Genomic DNA, 17,169 nt, shown 5'->3' on the forward strand with positions numbered 1-17,169 from the left:
GTTTTGGTACCCTTCTGTGCCTCGGCACAATCCTGTCTCGGAGCTCTACGGACAATTCCTTCAACCTCATGGCTTGGTTTTTGCTCTGATATGCACTGTCAACTGTGGGACCTTATATACTGTAGACAGGTGTGTGCCTTTCCAAATAATGTCCAATCAATTGAATTTACCACAGGTGGACTCCAATCAAGTTGTAGAAACAACTCAAGGATGATCAATGGAAACAGACTGTATCTGTGCTCAATTTCGAGTCTCATAGCAAATGGTCTGAATACTTATGTAAATAAAGTATTTCTGTTTTTAACCAGTTTTTGCTTTGTCATTATGAGTTATTGTGTGTAGATTTCTAAGATTTAAAAAAATGCATTTTAGAATAAGGCTGTAACATAACAAAATGTGGAAAAAGTCAAGGGGTCTGAATACAGACACTGTAAGTATGATTTATTTACTTTGAAGTACTTCTAAAATAGTGATTTTGTCAGACAGCACATGACCTTGCTGGAAACCTTCACAATCTTCTCCAGTCTGTTCTTGTTGCACACGTTCAAATGACTAAACCAGGCCACCATAGAGAAAGACTGAGTATATAAACACAACAGTAAGGAGAGATTGCTACTTTTAGCCCCCATCCATACTATGTAATCCCTATTATGATCTGCACAACATTTGACTCTTTCATTACGCTATTTGTTCAGGTAAATGTAATATCTATGTTGAATGAGAGAACCCACTGACACGTGATGGAGTGTTTGGGCTGCCATCAAAGAGTTCACAGCAGCCGATATTACATCAGAAGTATTCACAAGGTGTAATTGTTGTCCCTTGCGGCTCAATTGGTGTAGCTTGCACTTGAAATGCAAGGGTTGAGGGGTTTAATTCCCACGGGGGATGAGTGTGAACTAATAAGTTTGCACTCACTTCTGTAAGTCGCTCTGGATAAGAGCTTCTCCTAAATTATTAAATGTCACCCCTGATATATTTCACCTGTCTTGTGCTTGTCTCCACCCCGTTCCAGGTGTTGCACATTTTCCCCATTATCCCCTGTACCTTTATACATGTGTTTTCTGTTTGTCTGTTGCCAATTCGTCTTGTCTCGTCTGGCCTACCAGCGTGTTTTTTCCCATAATCCTGTTCTTTCCAGTCCCTGTTTTCTAGGTTCTTCCGGTTTTGACCATTCTGCCTGCCCTGACCCTGAGCCTGCCTACTGTTCTGTACCTTACTGACTCTGCTCTGGATTACTGACCTCTGCCTGCCCTTGACCTGTCGTTTGACTGCCCCCTGTTTTGTCAATAAACATCTGCAATTCGAACTGTCTGCATCTGGGTCTTATCCTAAGTAGTGATACTAAAATGTTATTTGAGGGGACTTTTGGAGACTGACAACGTGATTTTGATAAAAAAATTAAATAATTGTTCAATAAGAAAATTACAAAATAATCCATCAGTACATTTGTACACTTATAACACAACTGTCACACCTCAATGTATACCTACTATTTCTGAATATGAACAAATGCAATGAATAAAACCAGAAGAAAAATCTAACATTAAATATGAGGCTTCATTAATTGAATTACTTATATGCATCCTGAAAAGGAAGAATGACACACAGAGAAGGGGACACCTGTTTGGAAATCCTCAAGGTCAAACATATTTAGCCATGATATGATGTCATGGTACAAAATGTTTACATGCACAACTCACACATGTCATGTTTCACACACACGTTTCAAGGATGTCCTATAGAACTCCCACCTGATTTGCAGCAACCTCGACTCAAGTCAAAATGTCCTGACCTGTCAGCATATTTTTGTGCCTGTATTCACTTATTTGGGGGTCCGTTATCTACTTGTATATGCCTGATGAAAGAGTAAAAAAAACGACCCTAGCTACTGCCATTTCACCCATTCCTTGTCAGAGCTCTGAGGTAAGCGCTGTGCTCAGTATTCGTACTGTATGTGTGTGAGCTGCAATGACTAACACTATAGCTGGTTTTAACGGTTTTCCCTTTGTGTTTGCATGTATCCTACAGTCCTTTTATCCTACAGCCAGGGTCTCCTGGCTCTGATGATGGTGTCCTCTGCCTGGGTTGAGAAACTGCCTGAGGTGAGTGACACAGGATACGGAGCAACCATGCCATAAGATCACTGATTTGCTAAACTCAATCGAACAGTGAACGCATATTCAAAGCAACACTGACCTACTGGGACCCCAGTAACATTGGGACCTTAAAAACACTTCAAACAATAAATAGTGAGCTCCAAAAGTATTGTGACAGTATCTAATTTGTTGTTGTTTTGGCTCTGTACTCCTGCATTTTAGATTTGAAATTATACGACTATGAGGTTAAAGTGCAGACTGACAGCTTTAATTTGAGGGTATTTTCATCCATATCACAAATATTATATCCCTAAGACAAGCTAACTTCTCACCATTGCAATAACGTGAGGTTAGCATTTTTGGGGGGTGTATGATATCTGTAACTTTCTCACTCATCATTATGCCCGATTCATTCAGGATTATCCGTAATCATGGTAGCCTCCACATTAATATATTAATGTAGAAACATATTTTATGTCATTTTCGTCGTAAAAAGTGGACCAAAACGCAGAGGGTGCATGAATGCTCATCTTCCTTATTTATTTGGAAAAACGAGAACACTTAACAAAAAAAAATAAACAACGACAAAAACAGTCCTGTAAGGCTAACACAGCTATACACGGAAAAACTACCCACAAAACCAATGGAAAAATTCCCCTACTAAATAGGACCTTCAATTAGAGGCAACGAGTAACAGCTGCCTCCAATTGAAGGTCAACACAATAAACATACAAATAGAAGACCTAGAAAGAACATAGAAATATACTAACATAGAACATTAACCAAAAACCCCGAAACACATAAAAGAAACACCCCCTGCCACGCCCTGACCAAACTACAATAACAAATAACCCCCTTACTGGTCAGGACGTGACATTTTACTCTTATTTACAATAAAAGTAACTCCAAAATGACAGATACATTTTTTACCATACATTTCTGTTGGGTACAGAATAATTTGAAACACACCCATAACAAACAGCAAATGCATCCAACAAATGTGTAGAGTCACAAGCTTGATGTAGTCATTGCATGCTAGGAATATGGGACCAAATACTTGGAGATGATTTGGAAAGGAACACATCCCTCCACAGTTGACAGCAAATGTCAGAGGAAAAACCACGCCAAGAGGTTGAAGGAATTGTCCTCAGAGCACCAAGACAGGATTGTGTCGAGGAACAGATCTGGGGAAGGGTACCAAATCATTTATGCAGCATTGCATGTCCACAAGAACACAGTAGCCTCCATCATTTTTAAATGGAAGAAGTTCCTAGAACTGGCCGCCCGGCCAAACTGAGTAATTGGGGCAGAAGAGCCTTGGTCAGGGAAGTGACCAAGAACCCGATGTTCACTCTGCCAGAGTGCCAGAGTTCCTCTATGGAGATGGGGGAACCTTCCAGAAGGATAACCATCTCTGCAGCTATCCACCAATCAGGCCTTTATGGTATTGTCCAGACGGAAGCCACTCCTCAGTAAAAGGCATATGACAGCCTGCTTGGAGTTTGCCAAAAGGCAACAAAAGGACTCAGACAATGAGAAACAACATTCTCTGGTCTGATGAAACCAAGATTGAACTCTTTGGCCTGAATGTCAAGATTCACGTCTGGAGGAATCCTGGCACCATCCCTACAGTGAAACTTGGTGGTGGCAGCATCATGTTGTGGGGATTTCTTTCAGCGGCAGGGACTGAGAGACTAGTCAGGATCAAGGGAAAGATGAACGGAGCAAAGTACAGAGAGATTCTTGATGAATACCTGCTCCAAAGTGCTGAGGATCTCAGACTGGTGCAAAGGTTCACCTTCCAACAGGACAACGACCCTAAGCACACAGCCAAGACAACGCAGGAGTGGCTTCGGGACATGTCTCTGAATGTCCTTGAGTGGCCCAGCCAGAGCCCGGAATTGAACCCGATCTAACATCTCTGGAGAGATCTTAAAATAGCTGTGCCGCAATGCTCCCCATCAAACCTGACAGAGCTTGAAACAATATGCATGGAAGAATTGGAGAAACTCCCTAAATACAGGTGTTACAAGCTTGTAGCGTCACCCTAGAAGACTCTAGGCCGTAATCAACATACATTTGCAAAAATGTCTAAAAACCAGTTTTTCCTTTGTCATTATGGTGTATTGTGTGTAGATTAGTGAAGGAAAAAAACAATTTAATGCATTTTAGAATAAGGCTGTAACGTAACAAAATGTGGAAAAAGTCAAGGGGTCTGAATACTTTCTGAATGCACTGTAAGTGAATTTGTTCCAATATTTTATGGTCTCTTAAAATTGGGGGACTATGCACAAAAAGTGCTGTAATTTCTCAACAGTTCACCCAATATTTCCAAACAGGTAAGAACATAGTAAGAACACAATGTAATATAATAGAAAGATACATTGGGAAAACAATTTTAATTGCATTGTCTCAAAGTCGGTATTCTATCATTGGTATAGTGAGTATCCTACCTAATTCAGACACATGGGGGTGTCTTTTTCTCCCCTTTTTAAGATTACAAGTCAGAATACAATTGACAGCAGATGAACTATTTAAAAATACAACATTAAACCTATTAAGGTTTTTTTCAATTTTTGCCTAAAATGACATACCCAAATCTAACTGCCTGTAGCTCAGGCCCTGAAGCAAGGATATGCATTTTCTTGGTACCATTTGAAAGGCAACACTTTGAAGTTTGTGGAAATGTGAAAGGAACGTAGGAGAATATAACACATTAGATCTGGTAAAAGATAAGACAAAGAACAAAAAAATGTTTTATTATATTGCAGTCTGGATAGAGGAACTCTGCCTAGAATGCCATTATCCCTGAGTTGCCTCTTCACTGTTGATGTTGGGTGTGATGCATTGGGGCTCTGTCACAGGAACAGAAGAGGTTGGTTTTAATTATGTGTCTTGAACCACCTTTGAAACCCTGATGACCCTGGCCAAATGTACATTCAGGACAGTATGACATTATTGTTCCTAATATATTACCCCTTTCCAGATTATATCAACCCACTTACCACTGCTCTGTGGTAGTCCAAGTAGGGTGAATGCTCTGGTGTGAAATAGTAACCGTAATACCTGAAGAGGTGACTCTGGGAAGCTGGCCTACAAGGCAGAGTTCCTCTGTCCAGTGTCTGTGTTCTTTTGCCCATCTGAGATATGGCTTTTCTTTGTAACCCTGCCTAGAAGGCCAGCATACTATTTAATGAAGCTGCCAGTTGAGGACTTGTGAGGTGTCTGTTTCTCAAACTAGACACTCTAATGTACTTGTCCTCTTGCTCAATTGTGCACCGGGGCCTCCCACTCCTATTTCTATTTTGGTTAGAGCCAGTTTGCACTGTTCTGTGAAGGGAATAGCACATATCTTCAGTTTCTTGGCAATTTCTCACATGGAATAGTCTTCATTTCTCAGAATAAGAACAGACTGACAAGTTTCAGTAGAAAGTACATTGGTTCTGGCCATTTTGAGCCTGTAATCCAACCCACAAATGCTTATGTTCCAGATAATCAATCAGTCTAAAGAAGGCGGGTTTTATTACTTCTTTAATCAGGACAACAGTTTTCAGCTGTCCTAGCATAATTGCAAAATAGTTTTCTAATGATCAATTAGCCTTTTAAAATGATAAACTTGGATTAGCTAACACAACGTGCCATTGGAACACAGGAGTGATGGTTGCTGATAATGGGCCTCTGTACGCCTATGTAGATATTCCACTCAAAATCAGCCGTTTACAGCTACAATAGTCATTTACAACATTAACAATGTCTCCACTGTATTTCTGATCAATTTGATGTTATTTTAATGGACAGAAAATGTGCTTTTCTTTCAAGAACACAGACATTTCTAAGTGACCGCAAACTTTTGAACGGTATTTTGTATGTCGTGATGATTAACCAATACTGCCTATAAGTACAGTATGTTTAAGCTCTGAGTGGACTCTCAAATCATCTATAAATGATTTACCCACATGTATAACTGCTAAAGGTATACCTTATATTAAAGTGACAGACCTACAAACATGTATAACTGAGTTATTAACATTTATAACTGCAAAATTATACCATATTTTAAAGTGACACCCACTGACCATTAACAAATGAGTTACCAACATTTAAAACTGCTGAAAAGAAACCTTTCAAGAAAGTGGAAACCTACTGACAATTTGGTAATGCGTTGCAAATATTTATAACATCATATAATCTCCTCAATCATGCAATACATAGTAAGAACAAAATGTAATTTAGTTAATAGAAGGACACATTGGGAAAACAATTTCACAGTTTTTCCCAATTGTTTACACACTAAAATTGGAACTTGAAACACAATCACCGAAACCTGAAACTCATGTACCAAATCCCTAAACCAAGTCTGCAAAATTGTAAGCACAATTCCTGCTTTACGCTCAGTTTTCAATTCCATATCACACGTTTTGCAAAACACTACACACACTTCTCTACATTAGGCACAACATTCCAAATTAATATCTCTTTAGCCCCATTGGAAAGCAACGCCAATCACAATGCCAAGCTCTATACACCAGTTGGCAACACCCACTCCTCACAGGTGTGAACACTAGTTGCTGAATTGTTCACTTGTTCACTTATGAATTGAGTATGAGGGAGGCTAACCTTCAGCCGCTACACGGTTACATCTATCATCCGTACATTTAGAAATGACAACCGGTAAGTTACCTACCATCTACACTATGCTCTTTATGTATGTATACTGTAGTATACTGCAGTCCGACATATCAGTAGGCCTATGTTACTCAGTGATTGTTGGCCAATGTTACAGTAATGCCATTTCATATTGAAAGAAAGTAGATTATTTTATCTTACTGTAACCAATCATATCATATTTGTGGATCTCCTGCAGAACTGAGAGACGGCCACGCCATGGTGGAAGACCCCGTCTGTTCACACCAGAACAGGATACTGTTATTGTGAACACGGTGGTGGCAAACAATACCATTAGACTATAAGAAATCCTGAACCACATAATTGCAGACAACACAATATTCAATAACATTCACCAGGTGGGCTTCTCTACATTGGACTGTGTATTACAGCGCAACCGAATCCAGATGAAACAGGTCTACAAGGTGCCATTTGAGTGAAACTCAGAGAGGGTTAAAGAACAGCGCTATGAATATGTGCAAGTACTATACTGTGAATTTACTATCATATCAGCACTGTATAGACACATTACAGTACTGTAATCCAGTGTATTGTGCCTCACCATATTGACTGCTCTAGGTCTATGTTGTCTTGTTGTCTGTTTCAGAGAGTCTTGGAGCTAGATGCTGCTGCAATTCAGCACGTTTATATTTACATTGATGAGGCTGGCTTCAGCCTAGCCAAAAGAAGGGGACAGGGAAGGAACATTATTGGCCACGGTGTCATTGTGAATGTCCCTGGACAGCATGGAGGGTGTATCACCATGTGCACAGCCGTTAGCCAGGAAGGCGTCCTCCATCACCATGCCAACCTTGGTCCCTACAACACCGCCCTTCTCATCACATTCTTGGATACACTACATGGCATCCTCATTCCAGCAGAGTAGAAGGGTGGACCAGGGCAGCCCAGGTATGTTGTCATCTGGGACAATGTGAGTTTCCTCCGGGCTGCGCTGGTCCGCAACTGGTACATCGACCACCCACAATTTATTGTTCTATTCCTCCCACCATATTCCTCATTCCTAAACCCAATTCAAGAGGGGGTTTTTTCGGCATGGCGATGGAAGGTGTATGACCACCATCGTCTCGCGCGCATGCATCTTCTCCAGGCAATCGAGGATGTATGTGGTGAAGTTGATTTGGGAGCTTTCGGCGGCTGGATCCGTCACTCCAGAAGATTCTTTCCCCGCTGTTTAGCCAGGGAGAACGTATCTTGTGATGTAGATGAGGTGCTGTGGCCAGACCAAAATAGATTGGGGACATTGACTGGTGTAGGGTGCTGTCTTTTGGATGGGATTTTAAACGAGTGTCCTGACTCTCTGTGGTCACTAAAGATCCCATGGCACTTATTGTAGGGGTGTTAACCCTGGTGTCCTGGCTAAATTCCCAATCTGGATCTCATATCATCATGGTCACCTATTCAACCCCAGCTTGCAATTGGCTCATTCATCCCCCTCCTCTCCCCTGTCACTATTCCTCAGGTTGTTGCTGTAAATGAGAATGTGTTTTCAGTGAACTTAGCTGGTAAAATAAGGGAGAAAAAAAATTACATTAGGTTACAGCCTTATTTGAAAAATGATTAAATCGTTTTTTCCCCTCATCAATCTACACACAATACCCCATAATGACAAAGCAAAAACTGAAATGTACATACATTTCAGTAAATTACACATTTACATAAATATTCAGACACTTTACTTATTTGTTGAAGCACCTTTGGCGCCGATTACAGCCTCGAGTCTTCTTGGGTATGACGCTACAAGCTTGGCACACCTGTATTTGGGGAGTTTCTTCCATTCTTCTCTGCAGATCCTCTCAAGCTCTGTCAGGTTGGAGGGCGAGCATTGCTCCTCATCTCCAGGGATGGTCGATCAGGTTTAAGTCTGGGCTTTGGCTGAGCATTCAGAGACATGTCCCGAAGCCACTCCTGCGTTGTCTTTGCTGCGTGCCGAGGGTCATTGTCCTGTTGGAAGGTAAACCTTCGCTGCAGTCTGAGGTCCTGAGAGCTCTGGAGCAGGTTTCCATAAAAGGATCTCTCTGTACTTTGCTACGTTCATCTTTGCCTCGATCCTGACTAGTCTCCCAGTCCCTGCCGCTGAAAAACATCCCCACATCATGATTCTGCCACAACCATGCTTCATCGTAGGGATGGTGCCAGGTTTCCTCCAGACGTGATGCTTGGCATTCAGGCCAAAGAGTTCAATCTTGGTTTCATCGGACCACAGAATCTTGTTTCTCATGGTCTGAGATGCTTTAGGTGCCTTTTGACAAACTCCAAGTGGGTTGTCAGGTGCCTTTTACTGAGGAGTGGCTCCCGTCTGGCCACTCTACCATAAAGGCCTGATTGGTGGAGTGCTGCAGAGATTGTTGTCCTTCTGGAAGGTTCTCCCATCTCCACAGAGGAACTCAAAAGCTTTGTCAGAGTGACCATCGGGTTCTTGGTCACCTCCCTGACCAAGGCCCTTCTGCCCAGATTGCTCAGTTTGGCCGGTCGGCCAGCTCTAGGAAATATCTTGGTGGTTACAAACATCTTCTATTTTAGAATGATGGAGGTCACTGTGTTTTTAGGGACCTTCAATATTGCAGAAATATTTTGGTACCCTTCCCCAGGTCTCGACACAATCCTGTCTTGGAGCTCTACGGACAATTCCTTCGACCTCATGGCTTGGTTTTTGCTCTGACATGCACTGTCAACTGTGGGACCTTATATAGACAGGTGTGTGCCTTTCCAAATCATGTCCAATCCATTGAATTTACCACAGGTGAACTCCAATCAAGTTGTAGAAACATCTCAAGGATGATCAATGGAAATACAGCGAGGGAAAGAAGTATTTGATCCCCTGCTGATTTTGTACGTTTGCCCACTGACAAAGAAATGATCAGTCTATAATTTTAATGGTAGGTTTATTTGAACAGTGAGAGACAGAATAACAACAAAAAAATCCAGAAAAACGCATGTCAAAAATTTTTAAAATTGATTTGCATTTTAATGAGGGAATTAAGTAGAGTAATGAGTAATGTAATATTTAAGAGAAATTACCCTGAATTTGTGAGACCTGCCCATCTATGAAACACTCTTGAAATAAAGACGAATGAGAGAACTCACAGACATGTGATGGAGTGTGTGGGCTGCCAACAAAGATTTCCTAGCAGCAGGTATTACATCAGAAGATTTCACAATGTGTTATTGTGGTCCCTTGTGACTCAGTTGGTTTTACTGGCCTTTTCAATGCCAGGGTTGTGGGTTCGATTCCCACGGGGGACCTGTGTGAACAAAAATGTATGCACTCATTACTGTAACTTGCTTCGGATAAGAGCATCTGCTAAATTACTCAAATGTAAACATTTTATTTGAGGGGCCTTTGGAAGATTGTCAACATGTATATATATATTTTTTTATTCTGTTCAATGAGAAAAATCAAAATAATTCATCAATAAATGTTAACACGTGTAACACACCTGTCACACCTTAATGCATAGCTACCATTTCTGAATATGAAAAAATGCAATCAATGAAAGCAGAAAAAAAATCTAACTTCAATTAAGAGGCTTCATTAATTGAATTACTTATATGCATCCTGAAAAGGAAGAATGACACACAGAGAAGGGGACACCTGTTTGGAAATCCTCAAGGTCAAACATATTTAGCCATGATATGATGTCATGGTACAAAATGTTTACATGCACAACTCACACATGTCATGTTTCACACACACGTTTCAAGGATTTCCTACAGAACTCCCACCTGACTTTCAGCAACCTCGACTCAAGATAAAATGTTCTTACCTGTCAGCATATTTTTGTGTTCATATTCCCTTATTTGGGGGTCCGTTATCTACGTGTATATGCCTAAGGAAAGGGTATAAAAAACGACCCTAACTACTGCCGTTTCACCCATACCTTCTCGGGGCTCTAAGGTAAGCGATGTGCTCGGTATTTATACTGCTTGTGTGCTAGCTTCAATGTCTAACACTTTGTCTGGTTTTAATGATTTTCCCTATGTGGTTGTATTTATCCTACAGTTCTTTTGCTGCTATGTTTGTGTTGAAGTTCACTATGGGTCTCCTGACCCTGGTGTCCTCTGCCTGGGTTGAGGAACTGACTGAGGTAAGTGACACAGGATATGGAGCAACCATGCCATAAGATCGCTGCTTTGCTAAACTCAGTCAAACAGTCTGCATACTCAAAGTAACTCTGGGACCTACTGGGACACCAGTAACAGTGGGAACTTAAAAATCCTCCACACAATAAATATAGTGAGCTCCAAAAGTATTGGAACAGTGACACATTTGTTGTTGTTTTGGCTGTGTACTCCAGCATTTTGGATTTGAAATGATACAATGACTATGAGATTAGCGTGCAGACTGTCAGCAGAAATGTTAGGGTATTTTCATCCATATCGGGGGAACTGTTTAGAAATTGCAGCACTTTTTGTACATAGTCACCCCATTTTAGGGGAACAAACATGTATTATGTGTATTAAAGTAGTAAAATGTTAAGTATTTGGTTCCATATTCCTAGCACACAATGACCACACCAAGCTTGTGACTCTACACAGTTGTTGGATGCATTTGCTGTTTGTTTTGGTTGTGTTTCAGATTATTTTGTGCCCAATAGAAATCAATGGTAAACAATGTATTGTGTCATTTTGGAGTGACTTTTATTGTAAATAAGAATATAATATGTTTCTAAACACTTCTTCATTAATGTAGATGCTACCATGATTACGGATAATCCTGCATGAATCGTGAATAAGGCAGTTAGGAAAGGCAGTTAGGAAAGCCAAGGCCAGCTTTTTCAAGCAGAAATTTGCTTCCTGCAACACAAACTCAAAAAAGTTCTGGGACACTGTAAAGTCCATGGAGAATAAGAACACCTCCTCCCAGCTGCCCACTGCACTGAGGATAGGAAACTCTGTCATCACCGATAAATCCACTATAATTGAGAATTTCAATAAGCATTTTTCTACGGCTGGCCATGCCTTCCACCTGGCTACCCCTACCCCGGTCAACAGCCCTGCACCCCCCACAGCAACTCGCCCAAGCCTTCCCGATTTCTCCTTCTCCCATATCCAGTTAGCTGATGTTCTGAAAGAGCTGCAAAATCTGGACCCCTACAAATCAGCTGGGCTAGACAATCTGGACCCTTTCTTTCTAAAATGATCTGCCGAAATTGTTGCAACCCCTATTCTGCAACCCCTGTTCAACCTCTCTTTCGTGTCATTTGAGATTCCCAAAGATTGGAAAGCAGCTGTGGTCATCCCCCTCTTCAAAGGGGGGGACACTCTTGACCCAAACTGCTACAGACCTATATCTATTTTACCCTGCCTTTCTAAGGTCTTCGAAAGACAAGTTAACAAACAGATTACCGACCATTTCGAATCCCACCGTACCTTCTCCACTATGCAATCTGGTTTCAGAGCTGGTCATGGGTGCACCTCAGCCAAGCTCAAGGTCCTAAACGATATCATAACTGCCATTGATAAGAAACAATACTGTGCAGCCGTATTCATCGACCTGGCTAAGGCTTTCGACTCTGTCAATCACCACATCCTTATCGGCAGACTCAACAGCCTTGGATTCTCAAATGATTGCCTCGCCTGGTTCACCAACTACTTCTCCGATAGAGTTCAGTGTGTCAAATCGGAGGGCCTGTTGTCCGGACCTCTGGCAGTCTCTATGGGGGTGCCACAGGCTTCAATTCTTTGGCCGACTCTCTTCTCTGTATACATCAATGATGTCGCTCTTGCTGCTGGTGAGTCTCTGATCCACCTCTACGCAGACGACACCATTCTGTATATTTCTGGCCCTTCTTTGGACACTGTGTTAACTACCCTCCAGACGAGCTTCAATGCCATACAACTCTCCTTCCGTGGCCTCCAACTGCTCTTAAATACAAGTAAAACTAAATGGATGCTCTTCAACCAATCGCTGCCGCACCTGCTCGCCCATCCAGCATCACTACTCTGGACAGTTCTGACTTAGAATATGTGGACAACTACAAATACCTAGGTGTCTGGTTAGACTGTAAACTCTCCTTCCAGATTCACATCAAACATCCCCAATCCAAAATTAAATCTAGAATTGGCTTCCTATTTCGCTACAAAGCATCCTTCACTCATGCTGCCAAACATACCCTCGTAAAACTGACCATCCTACCGATCTCCGACTTCGGCGATGTCATTTACAAAATGGCCTCCAACATTCTACTCAACAAATTGGTCTATCACAGTGCCATCCGTTTTGTCACCAAAGCCTCATATACTACCCACCACTGTGACCTGTACGCTCTCGTTGGCTGGCCCTCAATCATACTCGTCGCCAAACCCACTGGCTACAGGTCATCTACAAGACCCTGCTAGGTAAAGCCCCGCCTTATCTCAGCTCGCTGGTCACCATAGCAGCACCAACCCGTAGCACGCGCTTCAGCAGGTACATCTCACTGGTCACCCCCAAAGCCAATTCCTGCTTTGGCCGCCTCTCCTTCCAGTTCTGTGCCGCCATTGACTGGAACGAACTACAAAAATCAATGAAACTGGAGACACTTATCTCCTTCACTAGCTTTAAGCACCAGCTGTCAGAGTAGCTCACAGATCACTGCACCTGTACATAGCCCATCTGTAAATTAGCCCAAACAACTACCTCATCCCCTACTGTATTTATTTATCTTGCTCCTTTGCACCCCAGTATTTCTACTTTGCACATTCATCTACTGCACATCCACCATTCCAGTGTTTAATTGCTATTTTGTATTTACTTCACCACCATGGCCTATTTATTGCCTTACCTCCCTTATCTCACCTCATTCGCACACATTGTATATAGACTTGTTTTTCTACTGTATTATTGACTGTATGTTTGTTTACTCCATGTGTAACTCTGTGTTGTTGTATGTGTCGAACTGCTTTGCTTTATCTTGGCCAGGTCGCAGTTGTAAATGAGAACTTGTTCTCAACTTGCCTACCTGGTTAAATAAAGTTGAAATAAAAATAAAATTTCAATAAAATAAAATAAATGATGAGTGAGAAAGTTAGACGCATGAATATCATACCCCCCCCAGAAAATGCTAGCCTTCTGTTATTGTAACGGTGAGTAGTTAGCATGCCTTGAGGGTATAACATTTGTGATATGGATGAAAATACCCTCAAATTAAAGCTGTCAGTCTGCACTTTAACCTCATAGTCATTGCATTATTGCAAATCCAAAATGCTGGAGTACAAAGCCAAAACAACAACAAATGTGTCACAGTTCCAATACTTTTGGAGCTCGATGTATATTCATGTATTTTGTTCTTCATGAATTCATATTCTCTATATTCATTTTATATGTATTCTCCGTTGTCGTCTGTCTTTTTTCACATTGTCATCCAAAGTTTGAAGGTGAGAAAAAAACAGTTTTGGAACCATCTCACATTACCAAGCATATAAATAATAAAAACCATGTCATGATTAAGCAATGTTCTTTCTTACAGAGAATGTTGTGGAAGAAGACACCTCTGGTGAGCTCTCTGTTGGTGAGCTGCTGACCAGAGCCAACAGGGACCTCAGTAAGTTGGTTCAATGCTCAAGGAATTAAGAGGATGCAGATGAATTCTTGGACTAGCCCCCAGAGTAAGCTGTTCTCCATGTTCTTTACTCATGCCCCGATGAGCCTACTCTGATGGGTGACATTGCCATGCACTCTGAGAAGAACGCTGACCCCTGCACCGCCACCGGGTGCATGTGGCAAAAGTACAGTGACGGAAACATCTGGGTTCCCTACGTCATTGCCAACCACTTCTGTAAGTGTTCACTTTTGTGTACATTTCATTTCATATGTTGAGATATTGTACAAGCGATGCAACAATTTCACTATCTGTTGTTGTTCATCTACAACAGCATCTCGCGAAGTAGCCATCATCCAGCGTGGTCTTGACTCCTTCGCCGAAACCACCTGCATCCGCTTCTTCCAGCGCCAGAATGAGAGGGACTACCTCAGCATTGAGTCTCGCAGCGGGTGAGCCTGAATTTAAATAACATTACTAAACAAATTAAACGTTATTATTTTATGTAACCTTTATTTAACTAGGCAAGTCACATCAATACGTATGTAACTGAATTTCCCTTTGAAGATTATAATCCATACAATAATAGTTTTTGATCCCCACCACCATGTATCTCTTATGAACCCATTACCCCGAGGTTTCCTAAAACCTTTACAATAAACTAGATGATTAAGTTAGGCCTTGTTTCTGGCATTGGATTGGTGCACCTTGACCCTCTGCTCTTCTTCCCAGGTGCTACTCTTATGTTGGCCGTCAGGGCTGCCTGTACCACAGCACCGTCCAGCATGAGCTCCTCCACGCCCTGGGCTTTAACCATGAGCAGACCCGCAGCGACCGTGACAACCACATCCATGTCTACTGGGAGAACATCATTGATGGTCGATACCATTAATTTATCCTGTTTCCCTTTAACTTACTTTCACTTTACATGATAAGAAACTGCCTCTCTCTAACTGCTAATTCTAACATAAGAGAATATTTTGGGGGCTGCATAATACTGTACTTGTCAGCATGACTGCCTTTTGTTTTTCAAGCTGTAGTGTAATCTACAGTTGTTAATGTCGGTTTAATATTGTAACTGATTGATCTTGCTCATAAAGTAGGGTGAAACACAGCCTATCAGCTCTATGAACAGTGTCTTTAATATGTTTATCCCAGACATGAAGTACAACTTCGACAAGATCGCCACCCTGAACCAAGGAACTCCCTATGACTACAACTCTGTCATGCATTTACATTACTTTTTTTTTTTTTTTTACATTTTAGTCATTTTGCAGACGCTCTTATCCAGAGCGACTTACATTAGTGAATGCATACATTTCATTTCAAGCAGTAGGAGAGGTCAGCTACGTGATGTCTTTCTAATAATTACAAATATTTCTGGAATGGACCCCAATTATACGTAACGTTCCATCCCTTCCTCAGTGTCCTTTCATTCAGGCCAAGATATACAGTACTGTAGCTTCAGCAGTGACATTGTTGAGCAGGCCTAAATTGTGTTTGCATTGTGATTTGGTGTGGTTACAGGTACGCCTTCTCCAAGAACAACCACCCCACCATGGAGCCCTTCCCCGACAGCAACGTGTCTTTCGGCGAGGCCACTCAGATGAGCAAGAACGACATCGACAGGCTGAACAGGCTGTATGGCTGCTGTGAGTACTGCCACACTGAACAACTTACTGTACTTGGGTTTGGATGATTAAAATATAGGCCAAGGCTGGTTGACTGGATCAAACAGCCTCGTTCCGACCTCCTGGATGCCTCTTCCCCAGAGCTAATGTAGCTCTAATATATCTAGAGCTTAATAACTGTGAGAATTGTGACATTGAGGGTGGGAGGATAAATTACGATGGACATAGTGATTATTTAATCATACACATAAAGCTATTGTTTTCTCCTTTGCCCCCAATAGAAACCTGTGGCCCCACTTCCGATGAACTCAAGATCACTCCGCTGAAGGAGTAGAGTGACCTCTAGTGGTAGAACTATTAGAATTCAATTTGCCTCAAAACATCAAGGCTGTGCAACCTCTAATAATCACAATAAAAATATGATCAACTGAAATCAAAAGCTAATCCGTGTTGATCCTTCCACTTCAGTACAGTCCTCCAAATATGTGTCCATACATGCTTTACTCAACATAAGTATTATAATGCTTTGAACAAGTGTTACAGCTATGGAACATCTTCACAATAACCCTAAACAGAAACATTTGTGGACTGTGTTGAATAACAAATACAATCATAAAAGTATTTTGTGTTTACTTCTACCTTAGAAAAGTATTATAACCAGTTTGAGGAAAACATAAGTGACTTCTCCCTCACAACATTTAACTCATCTCGACAGAAAATAAATACATCAATATAAAATTTGAATGCACAATATCTATAAAAGTGTACAATATTCATAGTTTATCTAAGTTTTCCCCAAGTCTTATAGTACATAGTAGGAATTTAGACAGTAAAGCTATTATGTTTAATTTTGCTCTATACTCCAGCATTTTGGATTTGAGATCAATGTTTAGTAAGAGGCGACAGTACCGAAATTCACATTTTATTTCAGGGCATTGTCATTCATATCTGTTTAGCAATTAAAGCACTTTACGTATCTAGTCCCCCCGTATTCAATTTAGTCAAAAGTTTAGTATTTGGGCCCATATTCCTAGCATGCAATGACTACATCAAGCTTGTGACTCTACAAACTTGTTGTATGTGTTTCTTAAATTGTATCTGGTTAATCCCTCTTACTTCGGACGTGTCACTCAGACAGTCTAGGGGTTCAATTCAATACGTATTGCAGAAGTTGCAGGTTATAACACGATTGAAATGTGAAAGTAATGCAGTCTCCGCAAACTCGGGAACACT

At 41.3% G+C, this 17,169-nt stretch overlaps 1 protein-coding gene across 1 annotated transcript; it reads left to right on the forward strand.

Moving 5' to 3' along the window:
• Positions 1-10,578: 10,578 nt before the first annotated feature.
• Positions 10,579-16,369, forward strand: LOC106586996 (high choriolytic enzyme 1-like). The gene is made up of 9 exons (XM_014174780.2): positions 10,579-10,680; positions 10,786-10,870; positions 14,135-14,141; positions 14,234-14,308; positions 14,402-14,542; positions 14,640-14,757; positions 15,038-15,183; positions 15,833-15,957; positions 16,218-16,369. The coding sequence occupies exons 2-8, from the start codon at positions 10,799-10,801 to the stop codon at positions 15,913-15,915; spliced, it is 642 nt and encodes a 213-aa protein (XP_014030255.2). The 5' UTR covers positions 10,579-10,680; positions 10,786-10,798; the 3' UTR covers positions 15,916-15,957; positions 16,218-16,369.
• The last annotated feature ends 800 nt before the right edge of the window (positions 16,370-17,169 follow it).

The sequence above is a fragment of the Salmo salar genome, chromosome ssa26 (genome assembly GCF_905237065.1).
Source record: "Salmo salar chromosome ssa26, Ssal_v3.1, whole genome shotgun sequence".
NCBI lineage: Eukaryota > Metazoa > Chordata > Actinopteri > Salmoniformes > Salmonidae > Salmo > Salmo salar.